The sequence below is a fragment of the Mirounga angustirostris genome, unplaced genomic scaffold (genome assembly GCF_029215605.1).
Source record: "Mirounga angustirostris isolate CCGP_5_RB_7025 unplaced genomic scaffold, mMirAng1.0.hap1 SCAF_3, whole genome shotgun sequence".
Taxonomy (NCBI): domain Eukaryota; kingdom Metazoa; phylum Chordata; class Mammalia; order Carnivora; family Phocidae; genus Mirounga; species Mirounga angustirostris.
In genome coordinates this window covers 51,489,257-51,511,540 of record NW_026991711.1, presented here as the reverse complement: position 1 = coordinate 51,511,540, position 22,284 = coordinate 51,489,257, and the positions used below count along the sequence as shown (strand labels likewise).

Sequence of the window (22,284 nt, the reverse complement as noted above, 5' to 3'; positions counted from 1 at the left end):
AAAATGTTGCCTGAAATCTCAAGAATGCATTTGTTCAATACTTAATTACTGAGCACAATGTGACAAGCAGTCTTCTAACAAACAAAAACATCCACCCTCATGAAGCTTACATGTTAAGGATCACCTAGCAGCCAACTCTTAAAGATTTTTTTCAGTCCGTGGTGGACCACACTGTCCTCCTTAACTTTTCCGCCTTAGGTCACCAAGACCCTGAAGAATCCTGGGTTTTCTCCTCTTCCCAGTCACTCTGTGGGTCCTCCATCAACTCTTCTTCCTTCTCCTAAACATTGGTTGTCTAGACAACTCTGCTTTCTTTTTCAAATGTGTTCATCGAGTACCTGCTACTCACCAGCAAAACCAGCAGAATTAATAAATCCTCCTGCTCCCATAGCTTCCATATTTGCACCAAACCGATTTCAAATCTTGTCTCTAGTTTCAAGCCTTCTTTTGATCTCCTAGCCTTTATTCCCACTTTTTTGTGAAAGAGCTCCATCTACGGGTCTTCCAAGCATTTTCTACTTGGACATAAAAATAAAACTTAACCTTCCCATCAAACCAAGTCCTGACTTCTCTATTTTTGTTAATGACGGCACTCCTGTAGTTAAAATTCTCTGATCACCTTGACTCTTCTTCATTATTCCTCACATCCAAGTTGCCTAGTCATTTAGATGCTAAATCTGTCGCGTTTCTTCCTTTCCTCCCCTGATTTTCATTCCCTCTCCACCTTAAAACTAAATATTGCAAAAATCCCTAACTGGTGCCTCACTTTCAGACTCTTCTCACCATTTCATTTTGCACATTGCTTCTAGATATGTCCATGTGTTGTTTCTATCCAAAAATCTAAATGGGTCTCTCAGTGTATCAAAACTTTTGTTTTATTATATCAAAACTTTTCAGTGGCTCCCCGTTATCTAGAACTCAGTCTATTCCCAGGTTTTTCTTTCCCTTTGCTCCTACAATTACCTTATATAGCAGGGGAACCAGTGGCTGTAACAGGTCCAGGGTTTTCTAAACTCCATACTCTTGCTCAACCTAATAATTAGAGATTGTTCTTTCAGTGCCTGTTTTTTTTTTTTTTTTTTTAATCCTTCATCTCAAATGTCAGGACTTTCGTAAAATCTTTCTAAGTCTTTCCAGTGGATCTGATCTCTCTTTTCTATAAATTTACATAGCACTTTGTCCTTCTTTTAGGCCTTTGTCTTAACTGTTTTATGTTTTATAAATTGTAAGTTGTCTGAAGGCAATGGTTGTCCACCTTGGCTGCACTTTTGCATCACATTAAGAAGCTTAAAAAACTGGGGTGCCTGGGTGGCTCAGTCATTAAGCATCTGCCTTCAGCTCAGGTCATGGTCCCAGGGTCCTGGGATCATGCCCTACCTCGGGGTCCCTGCTCGGTGGGAAGCCTGCTTCTCCCTCTCCCACTCCCCCTGCTTGTGTTCCCTCTGTCAAATAAATAAATAAAATCTTAAAAAAAAAAAAAAGCTTAAAAAACTGATGCCCAAGTCCTACCTCCAGAAATACTGATTCAGTTAGGGTGGGGTGGAGGTTGGGTTTTAAAAAGTCTTCCCAGATGATCATAATATACAACCAGAGTTGAGAACCACTGCTTCAAGCCATTCCATCCTAATCCAGGCTTAAACATGCCTCCCATTCATCTTGAGGTTAAATTTAAATAAGGCACAAAGACAAACAAAAAACCCTTGTCACCAAAATTCAATTTGGAACCCTAGGTAAAAGCCACAGAGTGCTGATAGGCCCACAAACAGTGGATGTGGTGTAGAATTGGCATCATTTAAAGCCTCTGGGTCAGCACAGAAACATCATGACACAGAGTTCTCTCAAAACCATTGCCAGATTTACGCCACTCCAGGCATCTCACTTCTGTTGTATGCATGTTGGTTTTTTGGCTCTCTGCTTTCTCTGCAAACTCCTCCTCCTACTGTTCTCTGGGCCATACTTTCCACTGGGCTTCATCCTCAACCCCTTTACTGACCACTCTCTTCCTCCTCGTTTGAACTGCTACCCAACCCTTCACCAAGGACCTTGTCTCTCATTTTGCATCTTCCTCTCCTCACATACCGTAGGTGTTGGTGGGGGGAGAATCAGCATTTTTTCCCATCCCACTACCTCTCCCAAATCATAAGACTTCACCTTTATTTAAGGAAAAGGAAATTTATTTTGAGTCTATAACCACCAACTCCATCATTCTCTTCTTCTTTTCATCTTGGTCACTTTCCTTCATTTGTTCATTTGCCAACTGACAGTACTTTCAACTTCACTCATAGTATCCATCTACTATGATTCCAATATCCGTGTGGATGATTCAAAATCCTAGCCTTTGATAAACTATGGTACATCCAGACAATGGAATATTATTCTGCACTAAAAAAGAAATGAGCGGGCGCCTGGGTGGCTCAGTTGGTTAAGCGACTGCCTTCGGCTCAGGTCATGATCCTGGAGTCCCGGGATCGAGTCCCGCATCGGGCTCCCTGCTCAGCGGGGAGTCTGCTTCTCCCTCTGACCCTCCCCCATCTTATGCTCTCTCTCTCTCTCATTCTCTCTCTCAAATAAATAAATAAATAAAATCTAAAAAAAAAAAAAGAAATGAGCTATCGAGCCATGAAAAGACATGGAAGAATCTTAAATACATATCACTCAGTGAAAGAAGCCACATACTATATGATTCCAACTATATGACATTCCAGAAAAGATGAAACTATTGAGACAGTAAAAAGATCCATGATTGCCAGGGATTGGGGGAAGGAGGGATAAATAGACAGAGCACAGAGGATTTTTTTTTTTAAAGATTTTATTTATTTATTTGAGAGAGAGAGAATGAGAGAGAGAGCACATGCGAGGGGGGAGGGTCAGAGGGAGAAGCAGACTCCCCGCCAAGCAGGGAGCCCGATGCGGGACTCGATCCAGGGACTCCAGGATCATGACCTGAGCCGAAGGCAGTCGCTTGACCAACTGAGCCACCCAGGCACCCGAGCACAGAGGATTTTTAGGGCAGTGAGAATATTCTGTATGATACTATAACTGTAGATACATGTCATTATACATTTTTCAAGGCCTAGAGGGTTTTGACCGAATTTTGAATCAGCGACACTTGCCCTACATCTCAAATCAGAAATTCCAGGAATCAACTCTTATTTTTCTAATTATTTTTAAATTACAAGAGATTTGCCAATATTCTTTTGAACTCTAAGGAGACTTCCTACAGTAGGCATGGTATACCTGTTATTGGAGGTGAGATCCCAGCTTGTGGGATTAGTAGTCTGCCAGTGTAACATTGAGAGAAGTCTTCATTTACTTATTTATTTATTTGGGAGAGAGAGAGTGTGTGGGGAGGAGCAGAGGGAGAAGAACAAGTGGATCCATGCTGAGTGTGGAGCCCGATGCCGGGCTCGATCCCATGACCCTGAGATCATGACCTGAGCCAAAATCAAGAGTCAGACGCTTAACCAACTGAGCCACCCAGGCGCCCCTTGAGAGAAGTCTTTTTGCCATTGCACCGAAGCTCCAGCATCCTGCCTTTAGTAGGAAGCCAAAAGCTATAGCTCTCAGAGGGTTGTTCTATATACATCTATAATTTCTGATGGTGGTGACTCCAATCAGATTCTTTTGGGGACAATCTGATGACAATCTCCTATCACTCTTTAAACAAACATTTGTTGATTCCTTTGTCAGTGCCATTCACTCTTCAAGATGCAGGGGATCTAGGTTCACTCACCCCCTCTTCTATCCTCCATACACCTATTCTTCAGTTGCATCTCACTTGCCAGTGTCTGGATCACACCATTATCTCCCTGTCTATTCACTCATTTCAACTCACAGTGGTTGAGCACCCATCTGCACCCATTATTTTCTTCTTTCTTCTCTTCTCAGCAGAAACAGTGCCTTCTGGCCTTTGCAGAATTAATTCCTCCAACTATGCTTAGAAGGGAATACATTTCTACCTCCTTTGGAGATTTTACTGCTCTTTCCTTATTCTCTCTTCTCTTCTTAATTACTGTAATCATTTAGGGGCACCTGACTCTTGATCTTGGAGTTGTGAGTTTGAGCCCCATGTTGGGGGTAGAGATTACTTAAATAAATAAATTACTGTAATCGTTTCATAATAACTGTTATTAAACACTTACTCTGGTCCAGGCATTATATGTAATGTGCTATTTTGTATTTAATCCTCATGAAAACCCTATGACAAAAATACCATTATCCTACTTTTACAAATGAGAACTGAAGTTTAAAAAAAAAGTAAATTTGCACTAAATTACAAAATTGAGAAGTAAGGGCCACCTTGCTGAAGCTCCTGCACTTAGCCACTACGCTAAACTGCGTCCCGCAGCTAGTTTCCGTGGATACTTGACCAGCTTCCTTCAATTCATTTTCAAGGCCACCTATGTTCCTGGGCTTGTGGCCCTTTTTTCCATTTTCAAAGCCAACACCATAGATTCTCTCTCATCTGACCTCTGCTTCCTCCTCACATCTTCATCTTCATAAGGACTCTTGTGATTACACCCACCAAGATAATGCAGGGTAGTCTCCCCATCTCAAGATCCTTAACTTAGTCACATCTGCAAAGTCCCTTTTTGCCATGCAAGGTAACACATTCACAGATTCCAGGGATTAGGATGTGAACATTTAGCCTACCATGTGATCTTGGTAAACTATAACTCTACTGACACTTATGGCTTAAAATCCTTCCAGGGCTTTTAGGAGAAAGCTCAGTCTCTTTACCGAGGTATGTGAAGCCCTTTATGATTTGGTTCCTGCCTATCTTTATAACCTCACGTCTCCTTACTCAGCCAGACCACACTACTGGTCATTTCTCATCCTGAGTATATATCTGTGATGTCCTTCCTCTCTGTGCCTAGCTAACTCCAACTTGTCCATCAAAACTCAGATTACACATCATCTCCCAGAAGCCATCCCTGCTCGTTACTCCAATGTGGCTGCACCTCTTCCACATTCTCAGAACGCTCAGTACTCGCCTCTCGTATAGCACTCCTCACGTCACATGTCTTACATGTCCATTTCCTCCATTAGACTGAAGTTCCTCTGGATTGGACATAATGTCTTATTTGACTGTGTATTCTCTGTACTTTACAGTTTGGTGCTCAATTAGTCATCTCCTTGTAGCACAAAGCATCATTGCATCCTACAGATAGCAGAGAGTCAAAAACATATTAGTTAAAATGAACTACAGTTGTTTTTACCTCCTAAAGAATAGAAAGATAATTTATTATCTTATACAAAAGATACTCAGAATTTGGGATCTGTGCCCTGTTCCCCAGAACTATAAAATCCGGTGTGAACAACACATTGCTAAGTATAATACAAGAAAAGATTTAGCAGCATCACAAGAGACGTCATTGAGATCACTTGGGAGCTCATAGGGAGGCAGAACTAACTGTGATTAGGTGGATAAGCTGATCTATATAAGACAACGATTGCAGGAATGACGTCTGTTCTCACCACTGAACACCTAGCACTTAGCAGCGTGCTTGGCACATAGGAGGTATCCGATACGGTTTGATGAAGACCATTCCAATGAATTGCACTCCAGACAGAGAAATTAATGTGATGAAGAAAAACCGTGAGGCTTTGAAATGGACAAAAAGATTATGGGACAGTCCTGCTGAGTGGACTGTTTTCCCTTGCCTTTGAGCTATTTTATAACTCCTTTAAGTTGTAGGAAACTGCTAAGGATACAAATGATTCTTGTCCCTGGTGATGCAAATTGTGTATGATGGCGATGCAAATTATTATTGCCTTGTATATATTGACCAACTTTTCATCTTTTTTTTAAAGATTTTCTTTGTGGGGTGCCTGGGTGGCTCAGTCATTAAACATCTGCCTTCGACTCAGGTCATGATCCCAGGGTCCTGGGATCAAGTTCCGCATCGGGCTCCCTGCTCTGTGGGGAGCCTGCTTCTCTCTCTCCAACTCCTCCTGCTTGTGTTCCTCTCTTGCTGTCTGTCTCTGTCAAATAAATAAATAAAATCTTAAAAAAAATTTTAACACGCGTACATCTCATATCTCTACAAGGATCATAGTCTTACCTTTAAAAAATATCATTTAGCAATATGAACAAAAAGATGAGTTTGAAAGTGTGTTTTTGGGAAATAAGGAGTCATCTGGTTGAACTGAAACATGAGATTCTTGGAGGATATCACGATGGAAGAAAGGCTAGATTGGAGTCAGACGATGCAGAGCCAGAGGGGATGATGCACCATTAAGTGAGACAGAAAAAGGGGCAGAAACAAGGTCATGGTGCAGCCCAGCCATCTTGGTTCAATTCCCTTTGGCCAAGATACTGTCCCTTGGGCACAACTTGGAGCAAGTCATCTGGCTATGCTGTGCCTGTTTCCTAAACTGGGCTTTGCAACTGAACCTACTACGTAGGGGTATTGTGAAGATTGAGTGAGTTAGTTCAATGTAAGACATTTAGAACATTACCTGGTAAAGAATAAGTGCTCAGTGATTATTAACCACTATACTATTGTTACAGTTCACAGTTCTTTGTCTGAAGTAGTTGGGTGCACATGTTTTCAAACTTCGGAATATTTTGGATTTAGAAAGGAAAATGTGTACACCGTATGTGGCATAAGACTCTCAATGGGATCTGGGGTAGCACCCTGTAATCCAATACATAAATATTTCTTCAGTAATATATATGAATATTTATTCCAAGTGAGATAAATACAGATATAAACAGCCTCATAGCAGCCCAAGTCAGGATTGCCTGCCAAATTGATTTGGGTTACGGGAGGTTTGCCCCTCAAATAATTTACCAAAACTTCAGTTTTCAGAAATTTTTGAATTGAAAATAAGGGTTTTCAGAGGTTTGGGGACTCAGGAATTGCAGACAACTGTTACATTAACAAAGTAAGAAAAGATCAAATTGAAATAGAATTTGGAATCCCGGAAATTGTTCAGAAAACAAGCTTTTTTAAAATTTTATTTTATTTTTATTTTTAAGGATTTTATTTATTTATTAGACAGAGAGAGAGAGAGCACAAGCAGGGGGAGTGGCAGGACCCTGGGATCATGACCTGAGCTGAAAGCAGACGCTTAACCACTGAGCCACCCAGGCACCCCAGAAAGCAAGCTTTTGAATTTGATCACCTCTCCATTTTGGCAAAGTTTTCATTTTTCCTTTTATTTCAAAGCGGGGCTCCTGGGTGGCTCAGTCGTTTAAGTGTCTGCCTTCGGCTCAGGTCATGGTCCCCGGGTCCTGGGATCGAGCCCCATGTGTGGGGCTCCCTGCTCGGCAGGAAGCCTGCTTCTCTCTCTCCCATTCCCCCTGCTTGTGTTCCCTCTCTCACTGTGTCTCTCTCTGTCAAATAAATAAATAAATAAAATCTTTAAAAGTAAAAATAAAAATTTCAAAGCAAGGGAGACCAGTAGTTGAGAAGGGCAAGTTTTGTAACCAAACTCAAGGGGTTCACCGCTTGGGGTGCATCAAATTGAACACGACCCAGACAGGTGTTGAAAGCAAAGAACTTTTTATTACTTGTCACAAGTAAGGAGACAGGGAGATAGCTCTCAAAGCACTGTCTCCCCATGGGGTTAGTACAGGAAGCTTTTAGTCAGTGTATCGGGGACGACGGGGTAGGGAGCTTGTGTCTGCACACTGGTTCAAGTGTTCATGCTTAGCATGTCAACACACTAGGCATACACTTTTCTGTTCAAAAAAAGGCAGAAAACTCCACTGATGGGAGATCTTAATATTATAATGAGCTAAAGGCAACCTCAGGACAGCTTGAGGTCATCTGAGCAGGTCCTCAGCCCCAATCCGGCTCTAACAAGCTCACGTAAGGGCAGGTTAAACACCTAGTTGGGTATCTCCTTGGCTGAAACTGTTGGTTCTGCAAAACAAAACACATTCCATCCCTGCCTTTGTCCCATCCTCCTCCTCCTTTCCACTTTTGGCTTTCAACCTCCAGCTTTGGTAACATCCCATTGCATCCTAGCTAACATTTTCCCTTTATTATAAATGAAGAAGGGATGATAAAATATCACCATTTTGCAACCTCTAGTGAAATAATGGGTCTAGGCAATGAAGAGTTTCTAGTAGCATTTTAAAAACACGACTATATATTTTGCATCTCCCTTTAGGAGTACCTAACCCACCTATAAAGTACTTTTGCCCCCAAAATTTGAATCTGAATCTGATCAAGCCAGTTTATAGGAAATACAGGTAACAAAGGAACATGATAAACATCGCAACACAATGCTGGGAAAATCCAGACTGTGTGACACTTCTCAAGGCAAAAGACCCGGTTTCTTCAACAAATATATTGCAAGGGGGGAAAAAGGGGGCTAGGGACCTACAGATTAAAACAAACCAAAAATATAGCAAGAAATTGCAATATATGGGGGCGCCTGGGTGGCTCAGTCAGTTAAACATCTGCCTTCCGCTCAGGTCATGATCCCAGGGTCCTGGGATCCAGTCCCTGCACTGGGCTCCCTGCTCAGCAAGGGGGATGGTGTCTACTTCTCTCTCTCCCTCTGTGTGAGAGCTCTCTCTCTAGCTCTCTCTCTCTCAAATAAATAAAATCTTTTTAAAAAAGAAACTGCAATATATGGACCTTATTTGGGTTTTTTCCTGAAAATTTTATTTTATTTTTAATTTTTTTAATTAACATATAATGTATTATTTATTTCAGGGGTACAGGTCAGTGGTTCATCAGTCTTACACAATACACAGTGCTCACCACAATACATACCCTCCCCAGTGTCCATCACCCAGCTACCCCATCCCCCCACCCCACCCCCTCCGGCAACCCTCAGTTTCTTTACTGAGATTAAGAGTCTCCTATGATTTATATGGACCTTATTTGAATACCAATATGAACAAACAAACTGCCAAAGAGAACAAGAAAAAAATCTGCTACAGTGAGAGAAATTTGAACATGAACTAGGTATTTGGTAATAGTAGGAAGCTATTTTTAGTTTGGGGAGGTGATTATATTTCTTAAAAGTCTTTATCTTCTAGAGCTACATACAAAATATTTATAGATGAAAAGATACGATGTTTTGTATTTGCTTCAAAGTAATCCAGTGAGGATGGCAGGCAAAGGGAGGAGGGTAGGTGAAACCCTGCATTGATAACTTCAGAATTTGTGACTGGAGCATGGTGGTTCATTACATGGTTCTCTCCATTTTTGAACAAGTTTGAAAATTGTTGTAATAAAGAGGGAAGAAATGGAAAGATATATATCTACACATACACACAGTATAGATTTCCTCCACGTAGACCACTTTGGGATCTAAGTTGGAAAAGACTTTAGGGGCACCTGGGTGGCTCAGTTGGTTAAGTGTCTACCTTCGGCTCAGGTCATGATCCTGGAGTTTAGGGATCGAGCACCACGTCCTCATCAGCTCCCTGCTCAGCGGGGAGTCTGCCTACCCCCCAGCACGTGTTCTCTCTCTCTCCCTCCCCTCACTCACTTTCTCAAATAAATAAATAAAAATCTTAAAAAAGACTTTAATGCTTATAAAGGGTATTTGAATACTACTGTTAGGAGAAAAAGATGGGAAAATAAAATTTACTGAAACAAAGATTTTAAAATATACAACTCGAATCCGATGTAAATGATTTAAGAAAAATATTTAGCCTGAAATTTAAGATGATATATGGAAGAGATGAAATCACCAAGGAGTTTTAGGAGAGCTTGTCAAAGCCGACTTCGGTACCAGTTTAGGGTGGAATAAAGGGAGTTTCCAGGATCAGTTTGTCTTTGACCTGGCTTTGGTTTTTTTGTTTGTTTGTTTGTTTGTTTGTTTTTTAGTAGTAGTAGTAAAGGGAAAAGAGTAGGTTGACCTCTTACACGGATTCTGAAAATAATGAGTGATCTAGTTTCCATAACGCCAGCAGGTGGCGCATTTTTTTGGCTGTTTTCCCCCCAAGCTAAGAAAAATTTGAGAACCAGTATGAATATATGAAAAGAAGAAATGCTGCCTTTTCATCCTTCGTATTCTGTTTCTCTCAGGGTAAATACTTCACAAGAATAAAAGTAGAATAATCTTTGTTTTGCTGTTTCTTTTCCACTTTAGCGAAGGCTTGGATTTTGTGTTAAATTGTCAAATAATTCCTCGTTTCACTTTTTCTTTCTTTCTTTTTTTTTTTTAAAGATTTTATTTATTTATTTGACAGAGAGAATGAGAGACAGCATGAGGGGGGTGAGGGTCAGAGGGAGAAGCAGACCCCCGGTTGAGCAGGGAGCCCGATGCGGGACTCGATCCCGGGACTCCAGGATCATGACCTGAGCCGAAGGCAGTCGCCCAACCAACTGAGCCACCCAGGCGCCCCCTCGTTTCACTTTTTCTGTAATAAAACATAGCTGATTAAAATCTCAAGTGGCTGCCAATCTTTACACTGTGGGATGCTTCAGGACGTGGTCAAGACCCTAAACTTCAGTGAGCCAGAAAGCCAAAGTGCATTTCACAGGGTGCTCTGACCCATCATGCTTTATGGCTTGCGTCCTGGGACTTTATGTTGCTTTCAGTGCCTCTGAAAGTTTCCCAAGTGGGACTGAAGGTTTCAGCGTAGCCTGGGACAATCTCTCCACCCACCCTGGTCCAGCTCCCTGAAGAATGTCCAGGGCTGAGGAAGTCGTGGTGCTCTGTTTCTCTCGGGGAAAGCCCTAAGTGGATGCTTTCTGATGTAGAAGCCCGGCAGCAGGACACAAATCAACCTTCCGTTCATGTGATAGACACAAGCGTGTCCTTAGCATCTTTGGATCGATCCGGGGGCCTCTGAGAAGAAGTGAAGTGAAAATCCCCATTCTCTACCCCTTTGACTTTGGGCTAAGTTTGCTGTAAATCAATCTGAAAAATAGCTGCAAGTATTTTGTTGTTTGCTCCAAGGCAGAGGAAAGGGACATAGGTCATTTCATTTCTAAGGGAATACCCAATTGTCAGTGCCCATTACACATACGTTCGTAATAGAAACTTATGAGATCAACTTTATTGTGAGAAATACCTCAGAGAGGAGCTCTTGGTGCTAATTTAATCAAATGCTATTATTTTTCACTGAATCAACCTTTTTATTACTACCTCTAGAAAAATGCTTCCTGTAATGTATCAGACTCTTTGAAGTAGAACTTAACTTCAGGGGCGCCTGGGTGGCTCAGTTGGTTAAGCGACTGCCTTCGGCTCAGGTCATGATCCTGGAGTCCCGGGATCGAGTCCCGCATCGGGCTCCCTGCTCGGCGGGGAGTCTGCTTCTCCCTCTGACCCTCCCCCCTCTCATGTGCTCTCTCTCTCTCATTCTCTCTGTCTCAAATAAATAAATAAAATCTTTAAAAAAAAAAAAAAGAACTTAACTTCCTAAAATGATTCAATAATAATAACTCCCATAGGCTTTTTCTTTTTTTTTTTTTAAAGTTATTTATTTATTTATTGAGAGGGAGAGAGAATGAGAGACAGAGAGCATGAGAGGGGGGAGGGTCAGAGGGAGAAGCAGACTCCCCGCCGAGCAGGGAGCCCGATGCAGGACTCGATCCCTGGACTCCAGGATCATGACCTGAGCCGAAGGCAGTCGCTTAACCAACTGAGCCACCAAGGCGCCCCTCCCATAGGCTTTTTCAATCAAACATTAAAGAATGTCCTTTTTGGAGCACGTGGGTGGCTCAGTCAGTTGAGCATCTGACTCCGGATTTTGGCTCAGGTCATGATCTCAGGGTCGGTGAAATCGAGGCCTGTATTGGGCTCACGCTCAGCAGGGAGTCTGCTTGTCCTTCTCCCTCTGCTCCTACCCCCACTCATGCTCACGCTCTCTCTCTCTCAAATAAATAAAATCTTTTTTTACTGTCCTTTTTTTTTCTTTTATACCTCTCTTGTTTACAATAATACTCATCACAAAACTTCAGGAAATCCAGACTACAACAAAGAAGAAAATAAGGATTACCTATAATTCCACTGGACTTTTAAATATATATGCATCACACATATTTTTTTCTTAAGTAGTCTCCACGCCCAGCATGGAGCCCAACATGAAGCTTCAACTCATGACCCTGAAATCAAGACCTAAGCTGAGAACAAGAGTCAAATGCTTAGCCAACTGAGCCATCCAGGTGCTCCATGCATCATATGTTTTTAAGTGGAACTCAATTTGCTGAGTTGTGTTTTTTTTGAACAACAACCCCCCCCCCGCCACCTCCCTTCTAATTTTTCTTTGTTTGTTTGCTGAGGTTTTTTTTTTAACAATGTCTTTCATTTAATGATGGATTGTGGACATCATTGCATATTCATAAATATAGATATACCATATTATATTCTTTTTTAAAAAGCATGGAGGAGAAAGCAATATTTATAGTACTAAGCATAAATGTCTTTAGGGATTTTTTTTAAAAGATTTTATTTATTTATTTGTCAGAGAGAAAGAGAGAGCACAAGCAGGCGAAGCAGCAGGCAGAGGGAGAAGCAGGGAACCCGATGCAGAACTTGATCCCAGACCCTGGGATCATGACCTGAGCCGAAGGCAGATGCTTAACCAACTGAGCCACCCAGACGTCCCTTTAGTGACTTTTTTAAAATTGAGGAATAAAATACATAAAGTGCATAAAGTTTCATGTATATCCCAATAAATTTTTACACACGTAAATGTGTTTGTTTTCTTGGGCTGCCATAACAAAATACCATAGACTGAGTGCCTTAAACAACATAAATTTATTTCTCACACTTTGGGAGGCTGGGAAGTCCCAGATCAAGGTGCTGGCAAGGTAGGTTTCATCCTGAGGCATCTTTGTCTTGGAGAAAAAGAGAGAAGAGAGAACTTGCACTCACAAGCTCTCTGATGTCTCTTCTTAGCAGGGCACAAATATTACTAGATCAGGCCTTCACCTTTATGACTCGCTTAACCTTAAAGGCCCTGTCTCCAGTGTCACACTCACTGGAGGGTCATGCTGGGAGTTACCTTCAACATGTTAAATTGGGGGGGGGGAGGCACACAATTCAGTCCATAGCAGTAAAGTTATTTTTTAAGAAGAATAAAGCTTTCTATACTATATTACTTAAGTTATATATCTGCATACACAAATCAAACGAAAAAATGATTTTATTGGATAATTTAGGAGAATGATTTTTGTGGATCCTTTGGAATTTGTTCCCTACTGGAACATAAACTCCATGTGGGCAAAGATTTGTGCCTTTTCTCTTCATTGCTAAATTCTCATGTCCATAACACAGTGAGTAGCGTATAACTGGTGCCCATTATTTATTGAATGAACAATGGAATGTTTTGTTTTTTCTTTCTTTTTTTGGAGGAGGGAGGCAGTATCAGAGCTTAGGAGTCACAGAACACTAAGACAGACTACCTTGATTGAATCTCAGTTCTATTACTTACCAGTTCTTTTACCTTGGACAAGTTACTTAAGCTCTCTGTGTCTTAGTTTTCTCTTCTGCAAAATGGGTATTTCAGGGTTGTTGTGGTAAGAGTTAATTAATAGGTTTAAACCATTTAGTATAGGATTTAATATATACTAGGTAGAAGTAAATACCTTGAAGTAGGTAATGTTAGATATTTGCATTTACGGTTAATTGTCCTTTTTATATGCAGTCACAACCTAAGAAAATATCCTGTGAAGTCAGTTATATGGGATGATGGTTGCCTTGGCTTTTGATAAAGAAATATTGAGACATAGCGGTATGTGACTTGTGATATTTAAAGTAAGGCAGTATATTTGCATTTTCCTGGAATTGTTTATTAGCTGGATTTTTATAATTATTTAATCACTAGTTTACAAGCTCTGAACCTAGTTTGAGCCCCTAAATTCTATATATGCATGCAACATCTATGAAGTCATTAATTTGTGGATATATATAGTCTCCTATCTTTTGGACCCCGTTATGATTTTTAAAAATACAAATTTATATCCTCCTTTAGTTATTAGGCATTTTCGCAAGCAGTGAAAGCTGAAAGTACAACTATTAACATGCAGATCCCATAGGGGGGAAAATGGGAAAAAGAAATAAAAACAAAAACAAAAAAACATGCAGAATCCCTAAATCTGGGGATGCTGAAAAGGGAGTCCTCAAAAAAATAAATTAATTAATAAAATAAAAATGAAAGAACAACTGCTTAAAAAACAAACAAAAAAACCCCACTTCTTTAGTGGCTCCATTATATAATTTCCATATATGAGGAAATTCTTGTAACTTCATATTAATATATTGTAAATCTTGATCTCCTAATCAGAATTGTAGAGAATCTCTTTCCTGTGTTTGCCTGTAACTATGAAACCAGAGGTCCACTTTTGGCCCAGGGCTTGGAGGCCAGCCTGGGCGTAAACTACAACTCCCAGGATTCCTGGGTGGGAGCTCCCGGAAGTTGTGGTCCATTCTTGCATTCCGCTACCGCCCACCCTACCTATCCTGTCGCAACCCGTGCCCTGGGCTCGGGCTCCGGATGGGTACCGCCCATGGTCATCTCCTGGAATTTTCTTTATTGCTTTGTCATTTTTTTTTTCTTTCTCGAGTTGTCATTTTTCTGTTGTGTTTCCCCTGTTAGCTGTTACGCACACCCAAGGACGACTGCTGAGGAGAACCTGAGAGCAAGTGTTAACCCGGAAGGTGTGAACCCGGAAGTGAAAGTGATACAGTGTCTGTCGGGCTGAAATGTAGCAGATCACAGAAGGTTCCGGCTTCAGAAAGGAAAGCTGTCGTCCTTTGTTCTTTTTCTTAGGTACTCACAATTTTTTTTTCCCTCTTTTTTTTTGATCTCAGAAAAAGTATTTTTCCACCCCCATTTTTTTTTTCCATGTTGCCTCGGTAGGATCACTCCGTGTACTGAGTTACAAAGTGTGGCGTACACGTGTTGCTGTAGCGCAGGCTTAGTGTCACTTCTGACCTGCCGACTCTGAGAATCGTTCCTAGAGTATCAGAGTAACGCTGCTACTGCGGTGGGTGATGGCGAAGACGGGCCGTGCTCGGGCGCAGGTAACCCCAGCGAGTGGTTTGTTGTGGTGGTTCTGTTTTTTCTCTTAACATTGAGGTCCAAGATCGTAAGAGTTACTCATTCTACTACTGTTTCTAGGATGGAAATTTTAGCTAGAAGTGTTCTAACAAAAATGTGTCATCCTTTTGTCTGTTTTTTCAAATGGACACACTTCTCTGATGTGCTTGAGACTAGGTGCAAAGACACACGGGAACTTCTGCTGAAGGACTGTAACGTGTGTGGCTGCTGGGCATTGGTGCGTTTTTCCACAGTCTTTTTCCAAATGGGCTTCAGATGTTAAAGTTCATTGGCAGAATCCTGCAAAGTCTGAATGAATGTTTTGGAGACCATTCTGAATGTGTTATTTTCTAGGAGATAATGATATTCAAGTTAGCTGACTTACAATGATCAAATGAGTTAATAAATGAATGCACCGCCTAGTGTAGTAGGAACACGGGAAACAGTAAAAGTTGATTCTCATAAAATTTTGACCCTTATTTCAACTTTGAACCTCAGAATTTTAGGAGCAGAGTGTTTTTCCTAAAATACTTTATCTTTTCCCTTTCTTAATAAAACTATTCTGTGCTTTTGTTAGCTTTTGATTATGTCTATTAGACGGGTGAAGAACAGGAAATTCATGTACACAGCCAGTTTCACCTAACTTGTAATTTTTTTAAGTAACTATTTTTTCCTGATTGTGACAGTAATACGTGCTGTGGGTATAAAAATATTAAAAACACCGAAAGGTAGAAAAAACAGAAAGCAAGCAAAAGGTATCCACAATCCCACAACTAGAAATCATCTTATTAACGTTTTGGTATGTTTGTTTTTTAGGGGTTTTTTTTCCCAAAAAAATATTGTTTACCTTTTTTACTTATATATCATATATCATAGAAAATCTTGAAAACCTAATTGAGATTATATTGTTTTGCATTCTGCTTTTTTCACTTAATGCGAATAATGCCACCCTCCCTTTTTACCTGGCCTACTTTCTTAGTCTGTTACTATCTGAAGTTTTCCTCCTTCAGGATCTTAGCTGAAAGATAAGCACCTGACTGTAGAATTGAGAATGGAAAGCGCTGAGCTCCGAACAGGCAAACTGCATTCTAGTATGAGCTCTGCCTCTGGCTGGCTGAGTAAATAATCATGATTAAGTTACTTGACTTCCTTGGACATCTGGATACCTAAAATTAAAGAATTAGACAAGAAAACAGTTAGTATTTCCTTCAAACTTTAGAAATCTCTGTGTATGTGAACCACCTAAAACTTGCATGATTATTTCATACCTTTCAAGTGCTTGTTGACGTACTCAATTCTAGATCCTGGATACTTTCTAGGAAGTAGCTGATTGAACCCAGTCTATTGATGTATTTATTAATTATGCTTCTACTCATTTGCCATCGTTAATTATATACATTGAGTAAATAGAAAACCGTGCTATCTTCACTTATTTTAATATGTTAGATTCAGAGGTATGAAGAATTATTTTCCTTTTATGAATTACTGAATTTTCAGACTGTGTTTGGAGCTGCCTGTGCCCATGAACGGAACAAGATTTCTTGAGGCTCCTTCCAGCTTTTGTATTTGTAGAGTTGTTGTTTTTTTTTTCAGATTGTGTTTATTATATTTCAGATGCTGAGATGAATCGTCACCTGTGTGCTTGGCTTTTTAGACATTCATCTCTTAATGGTCCCCGCCAGTACCACCTCCAGCCCCAATCTCATCAATTTACACAGATCCATCTTGATACAAGGCTGTGGATTTTTAGACAAAACAGGAATCGCATTCTCCATCATCTGCTAAATAAGAATTGCCCCAGGAGATACTGTCATCAGTCCAAGATGCTGTGGAAGAATAAAGCACTACAGAAATACATGGAGGACCTGAATAAGGAGTACCGGACGCTTGATGAGTGTTTGCAGCATATGTCTGTGAATGAAGGGGACCGGAAGTCCTTGAATCGAAGGCATGCTGAGTTGGCACCACTTGCAGCCATTTACCAAGAAATTCAGGAGGCTGAGCAAGCAATTGAAGAATTAGATTCAATGTGTAAAAGTAGGTAAAAGATATGTGTGTGTAAAGAATGTAATTGATTTTATAGGTTAAAGCTTTCTTGAATGCAGTTTTTTAAAAAGCTTAGAATGAATACACTCTATACTCAGAGAAGACAGGATTCTACCCTGGGTGTTTGATGTATTTTGGCTACTAAAAATCAACTACTAAGAGACCAAACTCCTCGTGGTGCTTGCCAAGAAGTTTTTAGGGTCTAGGAGACTGAATATTGACCTTTACCAAAGCTTTAATTTACTGAGCAGGCCTTTACTGAGCACTTTCCTACATACATAGCAGAGACACAGAAATACAGTTCCTACCCCATCAAAGGGTATTATTTCATCCAGGTATTATTTCATCATCCCAGAAAGAACCCTGCACCTTGTAGCCACGTGGCCCAATTCCCCCTTCCCTACCAACCCGAGGCAACTGCTAATCTACTTTCTAGATTTACTTATTTCAGGCATTGTATATAAGTGGAGTCATATAATTGGTCCTTTGTGACTGGCTTCTTTCATTTAGCATAATATTTTCAAGTTTCATCTATGTTGTAGCATGTATTTGTATTTCATGTCTTTTTATTGTGGGACTATATTCCATTGTATGGATCTACCACATTTTATTTTTATTTATCCATTTATCACTTAATGGATATTGTGTTGTTTCCACTTTTTGGTTATTATGAACAATGGTGCTACAATTGCCTATCATAACTCTATATTTGACCTTTTGAGGAGTTGCCAGACTGTTTTCCAAAGTGGCTGCACCATTTTTACTCTGCCCTTTTGATTCTAGCTATCCTAGTGGGTGTAAAATGGTATCTGAGTTTGGCTTTGATTTGCATTTCCCTGATTAATGATGTTGAGCATCTTTTCATGTGCCTGTTGGCCATTTGTATCTCATCTTTGGATAAATGACTGTTCAGATCCTTTGCTCGTTTTTAAAATGAGTTATTTGTCCTATTAATGAGTTGTGAGAGTTCTTTATATTATAGCCACAAATTCCTTATCAGATATATGATATGCAAAACTTTTCTCCTCTGGGTTATCTTTTGAAGCACCATAATTTTTTAGTTTTGATGATGTCAAATTTCCCTTTTTTTCTACTGTTGCTTGTGTTTTGGTGTTACATCTAAGAAACTGTTGTGTAACCCACGGTTACAAAGGGTACATCTGTGTTTTCTTCTGAGGTTAAATTTTTTTTTTAAAGATTTTATTTATTTGTTTGACAGAGAGAGTGAGAGAGAGACAGAGAGAGAGAGAGAGAGAGACCACGAGCAGGGGGAGGGGCAGAGGGAGAAGCAGGCTCCCGCTGAGCAAGGAGCCCAATATAGGATTCAGTCCCAGGACCCCAGGATCATGACCTGAGCCGAAGACAGACACTGAACCAACTGAGCCACCCAGGTGTCCCGAGAGTTAAATTTTTTAACCTTACATTTAATTCTTTGATCTGTGTGAGAGGTGTTTATTGCTAGTTTTGATATTTCTTAGTGTTGCTATTGCCTTAACATTTTTTCTCATATGACAATTTTCCAAAATGTACAGAAGTTGAGAGAAAAACACAATGGACTAACCTGGGATTCAACATTTATCCCGATAGTGCTATAGGCTTTTAGTTCCTAAACTTTCTTCTGTGCTCCATTCTGTTCCATTAAGTGTTAGAGATGTTAAGCAATGTCAAGGCCACTCACTGTTATACCTGTAAAGTCCTGGATTTCCTACCTTCTATTGGTGGTACCATGAGTTTCTCACTATGCTTAATGAGGATTTTTTTTTTTTTACTCTGCATTATGCCACTCAAATTTGTAATTAATTAGTTTGGGGAAGGTTCTTTGCATATAATAGGAACTTACTAAATGCTTATAAATTAAGTTGACATAATCTCTTTCAGCCTTGGTTGTATCACCAGTATACAGTGATGTATACATTGTATCACCAGTATAACTGAGATTGGATTGGATTGTTTCTGAAGTCTCTTCTAGGTCTAAAAGTCTGCTCTTCTGTAATAACAGTGATAAAAGCAACATTTACAGCCCTACCATGTGCTAGGCACTAAGCTAAGTATTTTACAAATATTATCTCATTTGAATATTCACAATAATCTTACAAGGTAGGAATTATTATTAATGTCCCCATTTTATTGATGAAGAAACTGAGAGCTTAAAATGCCAAAGGTCACTCAGCCAATCAGGCAAGGAGCAAGGATTTGAACCCAATCAGTGAGATTCCACAGCCTCTATTCTTAGCCACTGCACAATGGGTCCAGTTCCAACAGAGTCTGCCTCTGTAGTGTACCTTTCATGAGTCCCCTTCTTATATCTTTATTATATCTCATCCTGGATAGTTACAATACATTCCTAACTTGTCATGCCACTTCCAGGCTTTCCCAGTCCACGTACAACTGTAATCAGATTACTCCCCTGCTCAAAATTTTCAGTAGCTCCCATTGCCTATAAATATAGATTTCTTGATTTGTTATTTAAGAGCATCTGCAGAAGGGCCCCTGGGTGGCTTAATCAGTTAAGCATCTGCCTTCAGATCAGGTCATGATCCTGGGGTCCTGTGATTGAGTCTGCTTCTCTAGCTCCCTCTCCCTGTCCCCCACTTGTGCTCTCTCTCTCTCTCATAAATAAATAAAATCTTAAAAAAAAAAAAAAAGAGCTTCTGCAAAGTGACACCAGCCTTTCTGTATAGTGTATTAATTCCCTTTGCATATGCTACCTTCCAAGAAAAATAAAGAACTTGCTGTTCCCTGAATATACATACCCATGTCATCCCATATCTGTCTTTGCACACATTGTTACCCACCAATTTTACCTTGTTAAAATTCATTTCACTTATAAAGTGTGGCTTGGATGTCATACTTTGGCTTCAATCCCCTCTGCAAAACAAAAATGTTACCTTTCTCTGTTTTGAATTTTGATCCTTTATATAATTGTCTTAATTTCTGTCCCTTCCTTCATTATGTGTTCCTCAAAGACTGAGCCTATGTCTTACTCATTTTTAGATTTCCTGCAGCACCAAACATAGGATATAATAGACTCTCAAACCTTTCTTGATATAATGAAATTGAATTAGGTTAGATTTCACACATCAGTAAATAATAAGAGGGCACAAAAATAATTTTATGTGACTGCACATCAGGTTTTTCTGATGTCTTTGACCCAGCAGGTACCTATATGAAGTAATGTCAGCCTAGTTTCCATTTGTGGTATAAGTGCATAATGTGGGGCCACTAGTGATATTAAAATTCTGCAACAGATGATCCATAATTAGAATTTAGTTCAGATGGCATCTATCCAGGAAGCCTTCCTCAAGTGCTAAGGTCTTGGTTAGACCCACTCCTTTATGCCTTCATGGCACTGTCCTGTCACATACTGTGATCGTGTCTACATGTCGATCTTTCCTACCAGACTGAGCCCTTAAGGCCTGGAACCATGTTTTATTCATCCCTGTGTCCCCAACAACTGGCAGAGTATCTGGTGCATAGTAAGTGTTAGATGTTGAAAGTATGAATGAGGCATAGAATCCCACCAGACCTTAATGACTTCCATGACCAGGAAAGAAATTTCAAAGAGCCTTCTCTGTTTTATAATTATGATTTTTCATTTCTGTTTTCTTCTTTACTATTAAGAATCAAACATTTCTATATCACCTTGCAAGCATCACCACTAACAAATGGAGTCTAGGTATCTAGAGCAATGGAGTCAAAGGTTATGAGATCTACTATCTCTCATTGTTAGCTTTTTTTGTTGGGAGTTCCAGGATTTAACTTTCTGCTTTTGAAATGATGTGAAAAGGACCATTGTTTCCATAAAGCAGAGGTTACAAAGATGTTTTGTTTGACTTACAGGGTGTTTTTAAAAACTGTTTACTAGGTATAAATATTTCAAGAGATTTCAAAATTCTAAGAGTTCTTATTTCTGACTTGGGAGGAAAAAAAAATAATGGAGACTCCAGCCCTCCTGGATTACCCACAGTGTCCTGAGTAATGGCTGCTACCTTTAAGACAAGAAGTGGTCACTCCATTTACTCCAAAACTTACCTTATTTGAGTTTATATTTAATTAACCAGTCCTTTTTCAAGCTTGTTTTATTAATCATTGATTCCTGTAATTGGTTCTAGACATTCAAATCATAAACTCTTTGGGGCAGTGATCATATTTCTTTACACAATGAATTTTTTTTAGATATGCTTCACAAGTACTTATTAATATTCTTTAACTATTCTAACTCTTCTTTTGTATAATCCCTCCTTCACAACTGAAATAAAATTTATAGACAGAATTAGGTAGCTATTTAAGAGTTTCCCTGTATTTAAAAACATTTATAATTTTTGTTGATGGTTTGTAGGTCTAAATAAACAAGATGAAAAGCAGTTACAAGAACTCGCATTGGAAGAGAGGCAAACCATTGCTCAAAAAATCCATCTATTATACAGTGAGGTATGTTTTAGGAGGTAAACTACTCAATTGTGTTAATATAAAAGAATACTGTTTTACTGAGCTATGCTTTGGTGTTCAAAGTACTTTCTAAACACGAGTTTATTAAATCTTCTTTTATGATAAATGATTAAGCTGGGTTTAGTACTGTAATTTGCTACAGAATGAGATTGAAGCCATTGGGATGCTGAAGAATAAAACATCACTTTCCCCCTCACCTCCTTGAGTAACTATTCCAAAGCTGTTAACTTGCCAGGTGAGGAGACAGATGCTGGTAAAGAAATTTAGTTCACCAAGAGGAAGAATCAGGGGTTCTTAAGCCTTAGAAAAGGGGAGTGGTTCATAGTGATTGTGTTAATTAAGGATTGAAAATTTGCTTTCTGGATAGAGTGGAATGAATCCAAACGTATAGACACTGTTGGTTCACGCAAGTCTTTAGCTCCTTGTAATTCGATGGGTGATTTGTCTAAAAGACCAACGAAAACCACAGTGCCATATAGCATCTATATCTTCTTCCCTTCTGTCCTATTTGCCGTTGTCCTGCCTTTAGTCCCCCTACTCCATAGAGGGGCTTGTTGAGGAGAAGGAGGTGGAGGTCTCAGTTACTGTTATCACTGATCTAACTAGCAAGTCAAAGGCAGAAGGATGGTGTCACTCTTGGTCTGATGTTCCCTCCCACAGACTACCATTTCTAACAGAGATGGAGTATTTAAAAAATTGGCAGTAGGGAGAGTCATGACACGTAGGTAATTTGATTTGAAAAACTTTTTAGTAATAAAAAATAAAATTGCATCCCTTTTCTTCTTTAGAGGGAAGCTAGTTACTTTTTTAGGAAGCCCCTTGTT

At 39.8% G+C, this 22,284-nt stretch overlaps 1 protein-coding gene across 10 annotated transcripts in view; it reads left to right on the top strand.

The window, feature by feature from the left end:
- The window catches only part of MTRF1 (mitochondrial translation release factor 1), a 73,204-nt gene that overhangs the window by 5,338 nt on the left and 45,582 nt on the right, over window positions 1-22,284 (top strand). For 7 of the 10 annotated variants that reach the window (XR_010409989.1, XM_064586047.1, XM_064586045.1 and 4 more), the window contains exons 2-5: window positions 14,522-14,695; window positions 14,786-14,949; window positions 16,580-17,002; window positions 21,351-21,442. Coding sequence is in view for 9 of the 10 variants with exons in the window: in XM_064586047.1 (XP_064442117.1) it covers window positions 16,588-17,002; window positions 21,351-21,442 (507 nt within the window). In the remaining variant the exon portion in view is untranslated. The remainder of the gene's footprint in view (window positions 1-14,521; window positions 14,696-14,785; window positions 14,950-16,579; window positions 17,003-21,350; window positions 21,443-22,284) is intronic. The other 3 variants (XM_064586043.1, XM_054506345.2, XM_054506342.2) reach the window with 3 other exon arrangements.